Below are 17,769 nucleotides of genomic sequence, written 5' to 3'. Positions count from 1 at the left end.
TTCGTCGCGGGAATTAGGAAGACCTTGGGAAGACCCCAATCGGTTGCCATGACAACGATCGATACGAAACAACGCTTGTAATTCTGTGAGACTGGAGGCCAGCGCGGCCAGCGTGGGTCGCTAGGACCGTTGGATTTTGTATTACGGAGTGAGCGCGTGCGGCGTGTGGGCCTTGGCGGTGCACGGATCATCGTGGCTCAAAGCAGTAGCACTTCTATGTAAACGACTTCAGTCTCACCGTGGTTGTGCCCCCTTCCACGGGTGTTTTCATAGGAATGCCTAACGTCCTGAATCCTTTCGTGTGATTTATCGAAGTTGTATCTCTTTTAATTTGGCATCGCTCAATAACAATATGCGTTGCGTGCTATCGTGACTGGCAGAGCAAAGACAGTTTGAAGATAGCCATTTCACCCGGCAAATAAATGATCAACGATGGCCACACCATCCAATGAACATAGGACAGAAATGTAAGTTTCATGCCGTTATTAGCAAATTTGAAGATAGCATGTTTGGTTCGTCAGTTTCTATTACTTAGTGAACGTTTGAGACGATGCGTTTCATTGCCGCTGCTGATTGATCTGTCCTCCGTGTCACCAGGGGCCCATGCGAGCAGCGCGGCTCTGGTGACAACGAGACCACCAACGAGGTCTCGCTGCCGTGCATCGAGTCGGAGCGGATCCTGAACGCGCTGGACGAGCTGCTGGTGAAGCTGCGCACGGTGCTGCGGCTGCCGCTGGTCTGGGCGCAGCTGGTGGATGAGTGCGGCCACCACGTGGCCGAGCCGCTGGCGCACGCGGCCGCCGTCTACCTGCAGCTACGCCAGCAGTTCCACGAGGACGCCGAGCGGCTGCGCGCCAGCGTGCCGCCGCCCAGCTCCAGCCACAGCCTGGAGACGTTCGACGTGACGGATACGGCGGCCGCCGAGCCGACCGAGACGGCCGTGCCGCTGGCGCCCAGTAACGGCCTGCTGGGCACGCCGGGCGCCGACCCGCGCTGTGTGGCCGCCCTGGCCGACACCATCGAACAGCTGGCGGCGGCCAGCCGGCGGCTGGTGCGCCAGTGGCGACACCACGCCGCCTCCGCCGGCCTGGACGGGCCGCTGGCCGGCCCCGCCTCACCGCCGGCCCAGCAGTTCCTCCGGCAGATGGCCTTTCTCCGCCGCCAGGTGGGTGGATGGATTCAATGGCACGCTTCGGGGTGCGTGCTCGGTGACTGGCCAGTCATTTCTGGCGATTGGAAATACGAGGGTTACGTTGGGCTTACTTGCAGGCTGTTTTCGCGGTCTCCTTCGTTCGCTCGAAAGTACCAGTCCCGCCCCTTGACCCGTCCGTCCAGATGTACCTGCGCCTGGTGACCACGCCCGACCAGGAGGCCAGTCGCACCGAGCGTCTGAGAGAGATCTGGCGGCGCGACAACCACAACCGGCAGTTGCTGGACATGCTGCAGACCCGGCTGGACGGCCTGCTGCAGCAGCGCGATGACGACCGGCGAATCAAGAACGCCGTCATCGACAAACTGGAGGGCAACATCGCCGGCGTCGAGCGCAAGTCCACTGAGGACGTCGCCAACGTCATGTGAGTTGGAGCGTGAGGGGAGATTGGAGAGAGGATGTAAAAAGCGGTGGGGGATAAAGGCGGATGGAGAGAATAACGGGTGTGCACTTAGTTTCTGGAAAAAGATTGATCATCCGTATCTTTAAAACTATTAAAGCTATCAATACAAACTTTCGTATAGTTAATAATTACTCATTTGGGAATGAGCATGCCAAAATGCAGACCAAACCGACAATTTTTTCATACAGAAAGGTGCTTACAACTAAGTCATGAACGCGGAAAAGAGTGGCGGAATTTTCACAAAATTAACAAAAATTCCAGAGAAACAACTTCTCTTCCCACTGGCGCTTTCTGGGTATTGCTAGAAAGAGAGCTTGTGCCATTAGAGGAACGGCACAAGCACGGGGAAGTGCGTGGCACATGCACAGTGTGCAGGTGTGTTTATTCGTGGCGAAAGTGCCCCAGCAGAAGAGGCTCGTTCTGGTAAAAGGTATTCACCATCTTGTGAGTGTTCCCGATACGCTTCCCGTCCTCCCGTTTTCCATGCTTGTAAGAAAAATTTTAAATTGTGATATTGTATACCAAAAAGGGTAGAGATACCATGATCCAGCACTCGGCAGCCGATAAAAGCAGCAGAGGAGCAATGAGACATGGATCTGTAAGTTATCACGATAAATGCTGAGTGCACAGACGAATCAAGCAATCACCTGTGGATGCTGGAATTAGATCGCCTAAAAGGGAAATTTTGTGTAATGAAGATGGGGTAAAACACCACCTCCAGAAGCAGGCGCTCACAAAATGTGGAACCTTAGCCTGCTGACCACTTTCGACGCAATCTCCTGGTCAGTGGACCGCCATATCCCCACGTGCGGTATCCAATCATTATGTTAGCCCTATGTAGCCAATGCATACGTTGATATCTTTTGACAGCAGTGCTTAAATAAATAAATTTTGTCACATTGGGAACATCACTACCCGAGGAAAGTATAGGTGTCATGATCACACCACAATGCAGTCACTGTGCGCGCGGAGCGCTGGATCTACGGGACGGCGCACATGTACCGTTTGTGAGCCGCGAAGATAATCTTCTTGGCATATCTCAACGGCGACCGAATGGGGACTTATGAGGACAATGTAGTACTAAGGAAGATGTTAAGTGCATATTAGCGCCTATTTGAAGTCCATAACCCGCTAGCCATCGCCACACCTGGACCCGGAGGTGCCGCGCAATTTCAACAGGGGGCGTCTGTATAGCACGTGGGCTGTAGACCGCCTGGGAGGAGAGAGCGCCTAATTCTTTTGACAACTCTTAACTATTGTTACAATTTATATATGTGCCAAATATCATCTTAATCTAAGTTCAAACACTAAAGTTAGGTATGGCAGCACAAACTTTTTCCGGAAACTAAGTGCACACCCGTTATTAGGTTTCTGGATTTTACATCCTTTTTCTGGAATCAATAACTGACTATCTGTCACATTTATAATCTGCCTGACTAGTTCGTTGACACGTCTGTACGCGGGCTTATTGGTGAGCTTGTATGTCCCCCTGTGGATCTATATAGATGTATCTTGTTTATTCGTAACCATGTTCATATACTGCAGCGCTGAGGCCGAGGGAGACATCACAGCAGCGCGTGCGGCCTACCAGATGGAACGTGAGCGACTCAAGGTCATCTACGAAAAGAACATGGCCGGACTGCAGGAGCTGCGCGTCAGTAACAGAAAGGCCGAGGCCGCGCTCAAAAAACGGAAGTGAGTAGCGGGAGACTGAGAGCGGAGCGGTACTATAGGAACATCGGGTCGTCAGTATCGTGGGTAGCGTGTTGTGACTTGTGAGATCACGTATTAAAAGTCTGGTTTCATTTGCATTAGATCTCGACACGCTCAATGTCGTTCCAGGGTTGAAGTGCATCATTGCGCCCCTTTTTACCGATAGGTTTCCAGTCATAGATTAATACTTATTGCCACTACTATCTACCACTATCCGGCTTTAATTGAAATGTTTTCGATGTTTTTATGCGCACATTGCTCTCAAAACTACTAAAGATATCGTACTTATTTTTCCACTGAAGAAGTGGCATCGTCGTTCCTTACAATCAGTGACAGCTGACTGGTTTCTCATGCATATTTCAGGTACAAAATTGAGTCTGAGCTGGAAAACTGGTTGCAAAAATACGATGCCGAAATGATGGAGAAAACTGAAGAAATCGAAGGCTTGCAGGCCGAGTTTGAAAAGGAGACCGCTGAGCGCGAAGAATATGACGTAAGACTGAGGATCGTTTTATAGGAAATGAGACCTTATATGTGGACTCTTTTGTAAACACCGAATTGTATGAAGTAAGCAAAGGATGTTCAGTCACTGCAATAAAAAAAGCTAAACATCTGAGTGTAACTATATGCGGCTCACTGCATTATATTAGCACAGCTAACGTGCTCACTGTCCTGATATTTGGCAGGCAAAAGTGGAAGCGATAAGAGATCGATATGATTCGATCATTTTGAAGCGAGAACGGCGAGAGGAGCAGCGCATCTTTGAAGAGCAGTTGGCCATCAAGAAAGCCGCTGCAGCCCTGTACATTCAGGTGAGTGTGGTCGGCAGAACGTTACGCTCCGTAGTGTGCCTTATTGAGTTGGCGAAGTGTGGTATTTAACCCGCGCCGGGCCGGGGGGGGGGGTGTTTGAACACCCCCCCCCCTGCGGTTTTTCGCAGATATCTCAAAAACGGGCGGCGCTCCGCGCCGCCGTTTTTGGCACACCTGTTCGTGCATCTTTTCCGCACATGTTGTGAAAATTTCAGACCAAGGTCACCTTAGGTCAGGTCACCAGGTCACGCCAAGTGACCTCACCTCAGAAAAAATAAGAATGCTCGTCATAGCTACACCGAGTGATCGATTGCCTTGAAACTTTCAGCGACTGATTAGAGCAACATTATCTATAAAATGTTTATCTTGGAATTTTGATATCGGTGACCTAAGGTCAGGTCAATTTTGCGACCCCTCCATTATAAGTCAATGGGAGAAAATTGAAAAGCGTCTGTTTTGCACGAACGCTATTCTAGACACTCTCAAACATCGAGATGTAGGTAAAATGGACACACTGAACCGGAAAATGGCAACTGTGACCCCTCGTTATGTCCCCGAGGTCATCTCAGGTCACGAACAGAATCTAACAGTTTTTCGCTAATAACTTCTGATAGAGACGTGCTAGAGCGCTGAAAACGCCTTAGATGTGTTCGGCTCGACGTTGCGGATCGACTGATATGCAACATGACCTTTTCCGGTCAGGTCATGACCTTGACCTGAGGTCAAATTTTCAAGTTGACCTTTCAAGGTCAAATTATAGTTCATTCGACGCGTCTCGACGAGAGGAACACGATGGTGGCAAAAGTAATGTCGTGGTTTATTTGAGTCAAAAGTTATTGCCGAAAAAACGTTTTTCGTAAAAACGGCTATTTTTGGAGTTTTTGCCCTCTGGAGGCTAAACCATTGACCTGAGGTCAAATCTGAGAACATTATTCAGAAAGGTCTGTAAAAGGGCTATCGAATGCGCTTTTCCGCAGCGCTGTGGCTCTATCGGTTCCCGAGATAGCCGTTGGCAGTTTCCAAAATGTTGAAATAGTGGACATTTGACCTTTGGTAACGTCTGGTGACCTGACCTTTGACCTGACCCAAAAAATGACCGAAGTTTTTCGTCCTTATTTTGGACGTTCTTTCGATTGCCGCTTACTGCATGTCGCTACGTGGCCCAGGAGCCGAGTTAGAAGGGGGGGGTGTTCAGACACCCCCCCCCCCCCGGCCCGGCGCGGAATCTCAGAGCACCGGCCCGGCGCGGGTTAAAATCATGGAAAATATTGTGCAAAATACGTTGCGAATTTCTCATGATAACGACGTCTTTTTTACGTGTTGTGATGATTTTGCGTTGTTGTGTTTACCTCTATGGTGATATTTAATGTAGTTACTACTTACTTGTTATCGGACACAGTTAAACGATTTTTTGCTATCGCAATTTAGAAGTCAGTCAAGATTCAGCATACAAATTTATAGCTGTTAGATAGAATTTTATAGCTGTTAGATATTAAGGTCCTGTATTCTGTATCACAGAAAGGGTTTATAATTGCCCAACGCCGAATGCATTTTAATGCCTCGCCCTCGTATGACATCTTGTATTGTTCTCAGTTCTACCTGCAGCGATTCAATTTGCTTAGCATGCAGCTGATCGCCCATTCTCGTATTCCTCGGATTCTGAGCTGAACTCCCTCTCGCATTGTAGGCATTTTGGCGTGGCTACCGCGTCAGAAAACGACTCAAGAAGGGAAAGAAAGGCAAGGGCAAGAAAGGCAAGAAGGGTGGTGGCAAGAAAGGTGGAAAAAGTCCTAAAGGAAAGACAGGGAAGAAGAAGTGATGCTGTCAAAGTAGCTCAAGCTCGGACTGTGGTTTGCAATATACGGATGAGAGATGAGCTGTGTGTTTGATGTCGGGCGGAGTGGCACTGGTGGGACAGCGGCCGACTTACGGCACCACACAGTTTCGCATGTCGCAGAAATCCGGCTGATGGGCGCCCACGCCTGCTTCAACTTGATCATTAGATGGCGCGGCAGGGTGGCGGCTTGAAGCTGAGATCATTTGAATCGCCACAAGGCACCATTCATCCGGTAAACATTACATGGTTGATGGTAATGCTAGCTAGTAGCTACTAAACTACGCTAGTGAGGTGTCAGGTGTGTACGTGCATGCAACTGAAACGGAAGAACAGAGGGCTCTCGCTTGCATGCGGCACGCTGGAGACTGACCCCGCATTTTTTGTCGACATTCTTGGATCACTTGTCTCCCCTATAGTAGACTTGCGTCACCTATGGTTCCCTTGGTTCTTCCCAAAGGTCAAGGCCCTGAAAACAGTTCTTCCCTACCTGTCTCATGTGACGTCATGTGAGCCGAGGTTTAAGACTGCTACAATATTGATTGCCCTCATTGTCCGGTCATTATCCATTTGAGCTTTATTATACGGCGTTGAGCGTTTTCAAGGCCCTATATGACTTATGAGCGTAATGGGATTGTGCTGTGCAATGAAACGGCGAAGTGAAACTTTAGTGTGCAGGGTGTGCAGTTTCCTTCATCGAGAGAACGGAAGATTGCTGCCATATGCTGCCTGAAAGGACGGCGCTTATGGCGTGAAGAGGCGAACTGCGCCATGTGAATCTCGATGGGCTTGTTTTATTTTCATTTGCACAATAATACAAATTATTCGCGAATCAAATAATTAATTTACCCTTAAGCTTTTTTGAAATCTAACTCAAGAGGCATTTCACTTTTTGCCCGGTGAGTTGGTGCCTGGTGGCGTAGGCAAACCATTATGCTCGGCTGTTACGATGGGTCTCACGTGGTGCAATAGCAGGACGAGAGTCGATATAAGAACAACAATACCTATCATTTGAAATGTCTTGAGAAAGTAAATTCCTGATGACAACACATGTGTCTGTCAGTGTCTGTACCAGTGTACTTAACAGGTTTAGTGCTACCAGGAATACTTACCAGGAATAAGTATTAAAAGGTAGGTATGCTGCAGCATGCTGCGCTCAGCAATGTATCAGTTTTGGGTATTCATTCATATTTCATTGAAACATCAACAAACTTTGGTGCTCACAACATTGAAGTGTCAAGCCAAATTTGTCTCAAACCAAACGCTGCACCAATATAGCAGTGCAGTGCAATGCAGTGTTGGGCCATGAAACACGGCCATGTTTTCTAACAAAAATTGCTTGCTGCCATTGTATTTATATATTTGAATAGCTTCAATCAAGCATAACCACATAAAAAGGGTATTAGTATATATGGTATCGGTAACCCTGGCGTCACCGGTAGCGTTTTCGTTCAAGGTTAAGGTTTCCTGTATTAGGTAGCATTAGGCCACCGTGCCAAGCCGAAGCATGCTGTGACGTCACTGGGTAAGAGAACGTACCACGCTATCAGTATCGACTGAGACTCAGATACACTCAGAACGACTCAGGCAGACTCAAACTGACTCAGACCGACTCAACCGACTCAAATAGATTCCGATCGACTCAGACCGACTCAGAACGACCCAAACTGACTCAGACCGACTCAACCGACTCAAATCGATTCCGATCGACTCGGACCGACTCAGAACGACTCAACTGACTCAAATAGATTCCGATCGACTCAGACCGACTCAGAACGACTCAAACTGACTCAGACCGACTCAACCGACTCAAATCGATTCCGATCGACTCAGACAGACTCAGAACGACTCAGGCAGACTCAAACCGACTCAGGCAGACTCAAACTGACTCAGACCGACTCAAACTGACTCAGACCGACTCAACCGACTCAAATCGATTCCGATCGACTCAGAACGACTCCAACTGACTCAGACCGACTCAACCGTTTCAAATCGATTCCGATCGACGCAGACAGACTCAGAACGACTCAGGCAAACTCAAACCGACTCAGGCAGACTCAAACTGACTCTGAGTCGGTTGAGTCGGTTTGAATCCGCCTGAGTCTGCCTGAGTCGTTCTGAGTCTTTCTGAGTCGCTCGGAATCGATCTGAATCAGTCTGAGTCTGCCTGAGTCGGTTTGAGTCTGCCTGAGTCTATCTGAATCGGCCCGAGTCTGCCTGAGTCGGTTTGAGTCTGCCTGAGTCGTTCTGAGTCTGTCTGAGTCGCTCGGAATCGATTTTAGTCAGTTTGAGTCTGCCTGAGTCGTTCTGAGTCTGTCTGAGTCGCTCGGAATCGATTTTGGTCGGTTTGAGTCTGCCTGGGTCGCTCTGAGTCTGTCTGAGTCTGCCTGAGTCGCTCGGAATCAATTTGAGTCGGTTTGAGTCCGCCTGAGTCGTTCTGAGTTGGTCTGAGTCGATCGGAATCGATTTGAGTCGGTTGAGTCGGTCTGAGTCAGTTTGAGTCGGTCTGAGTCAGTTTGAGTCGTTCTGAGTCGGTCGAGTCAGTTTGAGTCGTTCTGAGTCGGTCGAGTCAGTTTGAGTCTGCCTGAGTCGGTTTGAGTCTGCCTGAGTCGTTCTGAGTCTGTCTGAGTCGATCGGAATCTATTTGAGTCGGTTGAGTCGTTCTGAGTCGGTCTGAGTCGATCGGAATCGATTTGAGTCGGTTGAGTCGGTCTGAGTCAGTTTGGGTCGTTCTGAGTCGATCTGAGTCGATCGGAATCGATTTGAGTGGGTTGAGTCGGTCTGAGTCAGTTTGAGTCTGCCTGAGTCGTTCTGAGTCTATGGGTTTGTTCCCGTCGCTCCTCTAACCTCCTCTAAGCTCCTCTAACCTCCTCTCGTTTCAAAAAATCGTTCCCGTCGCTCCTCCAAGCTCCTCCAAGCTCATCTTCATTTCACATCTCACCACCACTATTTGCCTCCTCCCTCATCCCAAACGAAAGTTGTTTTTTTGGAGGAGGCTCTTGCGTAGACATATTTGGCGCACGTAATACAAATGTGAATTGTTTATAAATGAGATTTGAGGGAAGTGGAAATGATTTTAGTGATTGATGACGATAGGATATCTTTAAATAGTAATGTTTGATATTAATCTAAGGTTATTTTATTAGGAAGCGATTATAATCTCTTGATTTATGTTTGCGCGCCATAAATCGCCGACCGTTACAGCCCGCAAACAGCTGATTTCCTCGCAAAAATGTTCCCGTGGCTCCTCTGAAACGGCTCTCCTCCAAGCTCATCCAACCTCATCCGAGATTTTTTGGGAGGAGCGACGGGAACAGACCCTATCTGAGTCCAGTCGATACCTACTGATAGCGTGGTACGTTCTCTTACCCAATGACGTCACAGCATGCTACGGCTTGGCACGGTGGCCTAATACTGCCTAATGCAGGAAACCTTAACCTTGAACGAAAACGCTACCGGTGACGCCAGAGCTCTGTTCGCACCCCGTTTATTTATCAGCAGACTTATGACGTCGGCGGTCGATTTACGTCACGGGACATGACGTCATCACTGCAAGCTACGTGCTACGTGAAAGAGACATATATGATGCTGTACTGACATTGGTGGCGCACATCAACAAAGCTCCCCTGCGCTGTTTTGTGTGTTTATTGTCTCACATAGGTATGTTGTGATTATATTCAGTTTTGAATATTGATTTTTTGTGTTATTTAATTTTATATGCTGTTTATTTGTTCAGCCATAGGTGACAGGCATAGAACGTTCATTTTCTATTTGTAAACGATTTTACCTGCGTTTTGGAGTACCTACTTCATAGAAGAGCATTTAGATTTAGTGTTTGATTGTGTCAGAATATGTGTGCTAAAATGCAATATTTTGCTTCATTAGATTTGCTGTCCCCTGAAGTTTGTAACGATTTAGGTACCTTCTTGAATACTTGGCCGCTCAATATTGTCATTTTATTTCCCAATTTATGTTCACAAATATTTATAATAAGTAGGTACTGTGTAGTGATACTTTTGCTGTTTCTTCCTTCAAATTATTGTTATTGCCTTGTGTTTTATCTTGGTACACCTATCCATGTAATTTTTTATCTTAAATATAGGAAGTTATTCCCAAGAAGGCACTGAATTCATAGCACTCGTACATGTGGTGATTGTTGGTGATGTGTATCCCGGACCGTGAAACTTGAAAGCCTATTTATATGCCACAATTTTTAATATTCAAGTTGATTTTTAATGATGAAATTAAAAAAAAGTTGTTCAGAACCTTGCACGGACTGGTTTACATATGGAATGATAAATAAACAGTTTTCATCAATCAAAACAAAAATATGGCACATGCCCATGAGAACATTTACTGCAGGTCTTTGACCATTTGCTGGAAAATGCCTTCCGCCAGCTGTCCGGTAATGTCTTCAGACCTGAGGCATCATCCTGTTATCACTCTGAATAGCTTGGTGAGGTTGCTGAAGGCCTCTATTACTGCTTCCTCTGAGGCTCTGACCCTGAGGTGCTTGAGCAATAAGCATTTTGGACTTTAAAGTAGAGAGTGAATTTTCTGATCCCTTGTTTTCTTGGCAGGTGATTTATCGCTGCTTAGGGCCAGCGGCCCATCGGACAGCCTTGAGAAGACCGCCGCACGCTGTTTGCAGTCCGTCGACCTCCTGTCTTCAACGGACGGACGCCCTCGGTCCCGCTCAGCAATTGACTGAAGCCTATCGCGCCGATATGCTCGCTCATCTTCCATCCTCGCCCTGCCTGATGGTTTCGACGACCTGGGCTGTGGTCCCTGAGGTTCGGAACCCGTCTCGCTGGCCTGCCAGCAGGAGGCCTGGCGCTCGTCGCAGACGAGCTCTGCAGTGTGGCCAGTGAACCTGATGCTTCACTGGCCACACTGCTGGCACTGATACTGCACATCGCACAGCTCGTTATATAACAATTGAACACATGTCAGGCGTGATTTATTTGTAGATATTTGTAAACAGCCTTTAATCTTTGGCATTGATTCGTTGTGTGACGTTGTTTTGTTCGCATGTGGCCATGTGGATAAGGCTACTGGCCAGTGGCCATAGCCTTATCCTTCTCGTTAAATTTGTTATCTGGAAATAAATGTTACCACTCACCATAAATGTGTTCTACATGGGCAATGACTAACTATTCTACTGTACATTTTACGGATGTCACATTTCATGGTGCTTCAGGATAGATATCACAAGCGTCGTACTTCTTTGTTACGTTGATGACGCACCTGTAACCGCAGGCAATAACAGCCGGACACAGGCTGACACGCGCTATTCACCGATGGGCATATGAACAGATGGGTGTCGTGATCGTGGGCATGGTACTGCCTAGACTCAGCAATAATTAGGGCATTTTTAATTCTCGCCGAACCTATCGGTTTTCTTCATCAGATGCCGTTTAGGGGGAGGGTAGATGGACTCTGCCGTCACCGCCCCTCGCCATTTCGGACTAAATTGCGACATTTCAGGGCCGTGCAGAGGTTCACTTACGACGTCCCAAGTCAGTAACCTGACCTGACCTAATAATGTGGTCGTTGTGAAGATCCGTCTTTAATGTTCAAGTGCGCCAGCTTTCATCTCTATACCAGCGCCTTCCGAGCAATTACCTTTAAAAAAAAACGTCGAGGGCGACACCCGAACCCCCTCTTCTCGGTGGCGAGGGCTAGGGGGTAGTGCTGTGCTGTGATGGCTGTGCTATTTGACTGTGCCATTCGAGCCCTACCAACACCTGTGATGAACCGACGCCCGGTGCGAAAGGAACATCGGCGTTCTCGGCCAGTAGCGGCGGAACACCTTCAATTAAGGGGGGGGGGGGCGGGGCACTGCCGACTTTTGGTCCCATTCTAAATTCTTTCCATGCAACGCCCATAGGGCTAATGTAAAAATGTCAAAATCAAAGGGGGCACGGTGCCCCGGTGCCCTCCCCATTCCGCCGCCTATGTTCTCGGCAAAGTTGCCAATGATTTGCAAAGTTTGAATGATTCACTGCATAATGCCAAGTCCTTTTGGCTCCTGCGAGATGTCGCTAGCGCGTTGATGAAGTTCAATATAGAGGTCACTAGCGTCGAGCCATGAAACCCAAGCTTACTTTCATGAAACCTACGCAGCTAACGGATGGGGCTGCAGACAAAAGTACGCCAAAAGTACGTCGTGACCGTGGTCTCCGCTGCTAAGCGACAATCAAAAGGGACATTGCTCAGCTTGTTTGGCGCACGTGTGACAGCGGCGCGGGGCGCGCCCAAATCGGCCGCGCCTTCGCTGCGGTTGGCCCACAGCGACCGCACGAACTCTGCGGTTATAACAGCAGCCTACGTCACACACTGTTGGCGCGACTCGAGCTCCTATTGGACAAATTCACGTGGTCTCCGTTGCTAGGCAACAATCTCGTCCATCAGCCAGCGTATGGATGGTGGCAGTCGTTTTGTAGTGTCGGTAACTTTTTTGTCTGCGTTTTAGATCACTTTGTAGCCCCAGAGAAAAGAAGAAATATCTCACTTTTGTGGTTGCCCATAGTAAGCGCACGGCAGCCTACGTCAGCAGCCTGCGTGCGTTTCTCGGCCTCTCATTGGTCAACAGCACAGTCCTATCTCTTCAACACAGTAGCCACCTAGTGGGCTGTTGGGGAAGCTGTTTTGACAGCAGCGGGCGAACAGAGCTCAGGGTTACCGATACCGTATATATTAGGTCCGAGTGGACAATTGTGACGCTGTTGATACAAATATGTAACAGCAAAAAATTTAGGATTTAGGTTAGGTTAGGTTGTAGGTTTGTAGGTTTTAGGTTAGGTTAGGTTGTAGGTTTGTAGGTTCTAGGTTTTAGGTTGGTAGGTTTTAGGTTGGTAGGTTTTAGGTTGTAGGTTGTAGGTTTGTAGGTAAATAGGTAAGGTTAGGTCAGGTTTGATTATGTTTTCCTTTTATTTCCAAGACATAAAGTATCATTTTTGGATTCAGGATGTCAAATAATGTAAGAATATGAAAACTTTATCTTAAACAGTCACTCGGACTCAATGTATACTTTTACCATAAAAAGTAGGCAACTACTGAATGAATATTGACATCAGTAAGTTCTCAGAATTCATATGTTTTCTATCAGCTATTTTTTCTGGCTTTCAAAATTAATGGGTGACTAGACTGAAAATAAACACAGTCAATATTTTGTCAGTAAAACTAGCCTCTGGTGGTAAATTTAAGGCCAGTTTTACTGGTATGAAACTTGTTGCCAGCTGATGTTTTAAGGTTTAGCCCATAGCCCACAAGTATGAGTCACTAAAATATAGCCACTGATAGTGATATGTGAGAATGTAAGGCATAAGCTAAGTAGTTTTACTTTTATTTTTAGCATCAAATCATTTTTTCATGTCAGGTGAAGCTTGTGGGTGACTATGAGGCCTAAAAATAACTGTAATATGAAACTTTTGTTTTGATATAGCTTACCTACCTCATGCCGATAATAATCCCTTTGGCCTTTTTTGCCCCAAGCATTCGCTATATGTTTGATCACCTTGGCTTTTTTGATAGTTCACAGTAGATCACTTTATCATTGGTTTACTATATCTCATCAATTTACCACTTATCAATTTGTGCTCAGGATCATAAAAGGACATGTAAACTGATGGCAAGGTGTTACTTATATTACAAGAGATATGCACAAAAGTATTTCAACCCTCCTGGACCTGGCATAGCATGCTCCCGCCCAATGATGTCATTATGAATTATTGCAATAGTAATGATAAAACTATACCATTTTAGTGCACATTTTCTGGTTTTGTGGAGTGGAATTAGGAAATGTGACAATCATTCTTGGCATTTGCCTTACATTGGCACAATTTGGCTGTTTTTGCATGTATTCTGTTTAAACAATGCCCACCTACCACTTTTTTAGATTCATGATGAAGTGCCACTACGAAGTGCTGGATGTGGAACGGACTGCCACTGATGAGGAACTCAAGAAGGCATACAGGAAGCTGGCCCTCAAATGGCATCCTGGTAGGCTGGCCCTCCACTATATTAACATAATGAATAATGACAATTCTAATTGATTTGGCTGAGACACAATTGATCCTTTTTTAAATGCAACAAGAAACAGGAATCCCTTCTACAGAGGAAATAGCATGCTAACTTCAAATGGGGACCGACGTGCTTTGGTATGACCTTTTGCTGGGCATTCACACTAATGTTCTCTTGCTGCTGCTATTTGCAGACAAGAACCCTGACCAAATCGAGGAGGCGACCGCCCAGTTTCGGCTGGTGCAGCAGGCCTACGAGGTGCTGAGTGACGCCCAGGAGCGGGCCTTTTACGACCGACACCGGGAGCAGATTCTGCGCGGCGGTAAGTCTGATGACGTGCGGCGGCGAGGCTCCGTATTCTGCGGTGGTTGGGTTTGACGCTTTACGGTGGTAAGATCGATCGATACACCAGCATCGATGGTGTACCACCATCGATGCTGTATGGTGGTACGACCTGATAGTAGTTAGGTAATGGTAGTGTCTTGTGCTTCACTGCATTAAAGTCTGATGGCACGTGGCAAGACAGTGATGTGATGTAACGTGGCATTACTGACGTAATACTGCAGAGTGGTGGGGTTAAGCACTGCAGTGGGTATTGTGTGAGCATGGGTCGGGTATGGACTAGGAATGACTTTATCTATGTTGGCGGTTTGGCGCAATTCTCACTGCATTCTGCCGTTGAGTTGTCCCGATGTGTTATTGCAGGGTTTGACAATGACTACAAGGACAACAGTCTGAACGTGTACCAGTACTTCACGGCGTCTTGCTACAGCGGTTACGGAGACGACGACAAGGGTTTCTATGCCGTTTACAGGTACAGAGACAGATAAAAGGGAATCTAAGCAGATAAAAGGGAATCTAAGCATTAGTTATCGTCTATAAAGTCTATGGGCTTAGGTCTAGGATACCAAATAATTTAGGGTACTTTTTCTTGTTTGAAAGAATATCAATTATCGATTGTGCGCAAATCTAACACTTATTATTTTCAGAGAGATTTTCAAGACGTTGGCTGCTGAGGATTCGGATTTCGCCAAAGATGGAGACAGTGATTTCGAGATTCCCGAATTCGGTAACAGCCAGAGTGTTTTTGAAGAGGTAAGTTGGCCTCGGAGACTCCGGTTTGTACCTATACCTACTTGTATTTCCTGATCATGTAAGTCTGCTTTTGAGTGTTTGGATTTGGAAGTTGGATGTTGCCATACAGAGGACAACATCGTCTCTTGGCCTAAATGGTATTTATTTGTCCTCTTCATGAAAGGAATGCCATTTCTCTCAAGTTAAATTGACATTCTTTGCATATTGGAATCCAGCCACACCAGTTTTGCTGTCTCACTGCTGGTCCTGACTGGTGACGGTGCCGGCGCTCGGCGAACTACCCTGTTCCTTTAGCCCTGTGTTCCTGAAACTGACCCTGTATCCTGTTCATACAGGTGGTGCAGCCGTTCTACGCGCACTGGCAGTCGTATTGTACCCGTAAAACGTACACATGGCTGGACAAGTACGACATACGACAGGGCCCCAACCGATGGACTGTGCGGCAGATGGAGAAGGAGAACAAGAAGATTCGCGACAAGGCGCGCAAGGAGCGCAATGAGGAGGTGAGAGTATTGTAATGAGACAATTCGTAGGTGTGGTCGGAACTTTGCACTGAGTGCTGTCTCACTTTGTACGCACTTTTTCTAGCTTCTTATGGCTAAGGCTGTGTATTATTATCTCCGCCTGCACATCAATGAAGGATCATGGAATGCATGGATGCTCATGAAGAACGGTCTAGCAGTGGACTGATCCTGTGCGGAATTTACTGACGCGAACATTTACTGAGCTGATGACGACTATGCCGTTGCCGCTTGCGGCGTTACTAGTGACTTGGTTACCAATGTAACACTACCAGTGACTCTGCCTCCCCTTTTCCGGTATCCAGGTGCGCGCGCTGGTGGCGTTCGTGCGGAAGCGAGACCGGCGCGTGGCGGCCCAGCAGCGCCGTCTGCAGGAGCGTGCTGCCGAGAACGCGCGGCGCGCTGAGGAGCAGCGGGACCAGCAGCGGCAGCAGCGGCTGCGGGAGATGGCAGACTACACGGAGGCCGAGTGGAGCCGCGCCGACCAGAGCCAGCTGCAGGTGAGCAGAGCTGACCAGAGCCAGCTGCAGGTTCGTCTAATGTGGATCGTCGTTGATCGATTTGATGTTATCTTCCACTCGTTTCTCGTGTTTTGGGTATTTTGCGATTAGATTTTGCGAACGGCCGCAGCCCGCGGCGCTGCCTGAGTACCGCCTCGGTCTGGTTTCAGCAAATGGAGGCGGCGATCGCGCGGGAGTTTGGTGAGGCGGTGTCTGACAGTGAGGACTCGAACAGCGAGCAGGAGGCCGAGGACGACCACCTTTACTGCCCCGCCTGCGACAAAGTCTTCAAAACAGACAAATCGTGAGTGTGCGCTGAGGAACGTATGGGAAAGTGTTGGAGCTTTCCGATTTGTCGTTGGTCTGGTAGGATGAGTTCTATTGTGTGTAACTACAATGATTCAATATAGTTTTTCTTCCAATTGTCTTCTGACTGTCTGTCCAATTGTCCAATTGTCTTCTGACTGTCTGTCCTACTGTCGCCAGGTTCAAGAACCACGAGGGCTCGAAGAAGCACCGCGACAACGTGGCGCGCCTGCGGGAGACACTGCTGGAGGAGGAGGAGAACCGGAACGGCGACACCGGGGCGGCGGTCAGCAGCGGGGAGGGCGACCGATCTCCCGGTGAGTGGGGACCGGCGACTAGAGCGGGCGACGGAGATATAACTGTCAGCTCTGTGATGTAGCGGTGTTACGAGGCACAGGTGTTACGTGTTACCGGTGATACTCTGCGACTTGTTTCCGTGAACGTGCATTTAAACAACGTATTGCGTGCTTTATGACTATGTACTGTATGCATTTGCACTATGCGTCATTGCACTCAAGTGAGTATAGTTGAAGCCGCTGACAGTTTGCTCTCTCCTAACAGCAACTTGCATCTTCCGTGCTGTTTCAGACGAGGGTCCGGCGCAACCCAGCTGTGCCAAGTCCAAGAAAAAGAAGCGTCAGAAGCGGCGGGCGGCGGCGGCTGTCGCCGACCCCGGCCTGAACATGTCCCGGGGCGCGGGCGGGGGTCTGTTCGCCGAGACGGCCGACCTGGCCGGGGACTCGGGCTCGGACGGCGAGGCACCGGACTCGGCCGATGACGCGGAGCTGGCGGCGGCCGCGGCGGCACTGCGGCTTCAGGAGCAGTCGGAGCAGCCGCAGGCGCCGCCCGCCGCGCCCCGGCTCAAGGGAAAGAAAGCCAAGGACGCGCGGAAAAAGGCCAGGGCGGAGCAGCAGCAGTCAGTTCCTTCCTAGGTGTGGTAGGGTCAGTGGCTGATCCAGAGAGAGAGAGAGAGAGAGAGAGAGAGAGAGAGAGAGAGAGAGAGAGAGAGAGAGAGAGAGAGAGCGAGAGAGAGAGCGAGAGAGAGCGAGAGAGGAGAGAGCGAGAGAGAGAGCGAAGAGAGAGCGAGAGAGAGAGCGAGAGAGAGAGCGAGAGAGCGAGAGAGAGCGAGAGAGAGAGCGAGAGAGAGAGAGAGCGAGAGAGAGAGAGCGAGAGAGAGAGAGCGAGAGAGAGCGAGAGAGAGAGCGAGAGAGCGAGAGAGCGAGGAGAGCGAGAGAAGAGACAGAGCGAGAGAGACGAGAGAGAGCGAGAGAAGAGAGAGCGAGAGAGAGAGCGAGAGAGAGAGAGAGCGAGAGACGAGAGAGAGCGAGAGAGAGAGACGATAGAGAGGCG

At 48.6% G+C, this 17,769-nt stretch overlaps 2 protein-coding genes across 6 annotated transcripts; both read left to right on the top strand.

Moving 5' to 3' along the window:
- The first annotated feature begins 40 nt into the window (after nt 1-40).
- LOC122391922 (dynein regulatory complex protein 10-like) lies at nt 41-6,012 on the top strand. Its single transcript, XM_043386263.1, has 7 exons — nt 41-467; nt 598-1,165; nt 1,336-1,574; nt 3,159-3,308; nt 3,690-3,819; nt 4,013-4,138; nt 5,826-6,012. The coding sequence occupies exons 1-7, from the start codon at nt 433-435 to the stop codon at nt 5,955-5,957; spliced, it is 1,380 nt and encodes a 459-aa protein (XP_043242198.1). The 5' UTR covers nt 41-432; the 3' UTR covers nt 5,958-6,012.
- A 640-nt stretch (nt 6,013-6,652) lies between these two features.
- LOC122391947 (dnaJ homolog subfamily C member 21-like) lies at nt 6,653-17,557 on the top strand. Of its 5 annotated transcripts, none has more exons than XM_043386306.1 (10): nt 6,653-6,871; nt 13,873-13,976; nt 14,191-14,319; nt 14,703-14,811; nt 14,987-15,092; nt 15,428-15,595; nt 15,919-16,113; nt 16,284-16,417; nt 16,600-16,736; nt 17,008-17,557. In XM_043386306.1, the coding sequence occupies exons 2-10, from the start codon at nt 13,877-13,879 to the stop codon at nt 17,349-17,351; spliced, it is 1,422 nt and encodes a 473-aa protein (XP_043242241.1). In that variant the 5' UTR covers nt 6,653-6,871; nt 13,873-13,876; the 3' UTR covers nt 17,352-17,557. The 5 variants fall into 5 exon arrangements, with proteins under 5 accessions (XP_043242241.1, XP_043242239.1, XP_043242237.1 ...); XM_043386304.1 differs by having other exon boundaries at nt 6,725-6,745; XM_043386302.1 differs by lacking the exon at nt 6,653-6,871 and adding an exon at nt 6,982-7,103.
- Nucleotides 17,558-17,769: the final 212 nt, after the last annotated feature.

This window comes from Amphibalanus amphitrite, unplaced genomic scaffold (assembly GCF_019059575.1).
Source record: "Amphibalanus amphitrite isolate SeventyFive unplaced genomic scaffold, NRLGWU_Aamphi_draft 000462F_arrow, whole genome shotgun sequence".
Taxonomy (NCBI): domain Eukaryota; kingdom Metazoa; phylum Arthropoda; class Thecostraca; order Balanomorpha; family Balanidae; genus Amphibalanus; species Amphibalanus amphitrite.
The sequence above is the reverse complement of the archived record's forward strand: the minus strand, read 5'-3'. Positions and strand labels throughout refer to the sequence as shown.

What these genes read in the sequence shown, in the direction of transcription:
- LOC122391922 (XM_043386263.1), top strand. Translation starts at nt 433, where the DNA reads ATGGCCACACCATCCAATGAACATAGGACAGAAAT. An exon ending in AATGAACATAGGACAGAAAT is followed by an intron (nt 468 to 597) that starts GTAAGTTTCATG and finishes CCGTGTCACCAG; the next exon opens with GGGCCCATGCGAGCAGCGCG. An exon ending in CTGCAGCCCTGTACATTCAG is followed by an intron (nt 4,139 to 5,825) that starts GTGAGTGTGGTC and finishes CTCGCATTGTAG; the next exon opens with GCATTTTGGCGTGGCTACCG.
- LOC122391947 (XM_043386306.1), top strand. Translation starts at nt 13,877, where the DNA reads ATGATGAAGTGCCACTACGAAGTGCTGGATGTGGAACGGACTGCCACT. An exon ending in GGAGCAGATTCTGCGCGGCG is followed by an intron (nt 14,320 to 14,702) that starts GTAAGTCTGATG and finishes GTGTTATTGCAG; the next exon opens with GGTTTGACAATGACTACAAG. An exon ending in CCGACCAGAGCCAGCTGCAG is followed by an intron (nt 16,114 to 16,283) that starts GTGAGCAGAGCT and finishes GTCTGGTTTCAG; the next exon opens with CAAATGGAGGCGGCGATCGC.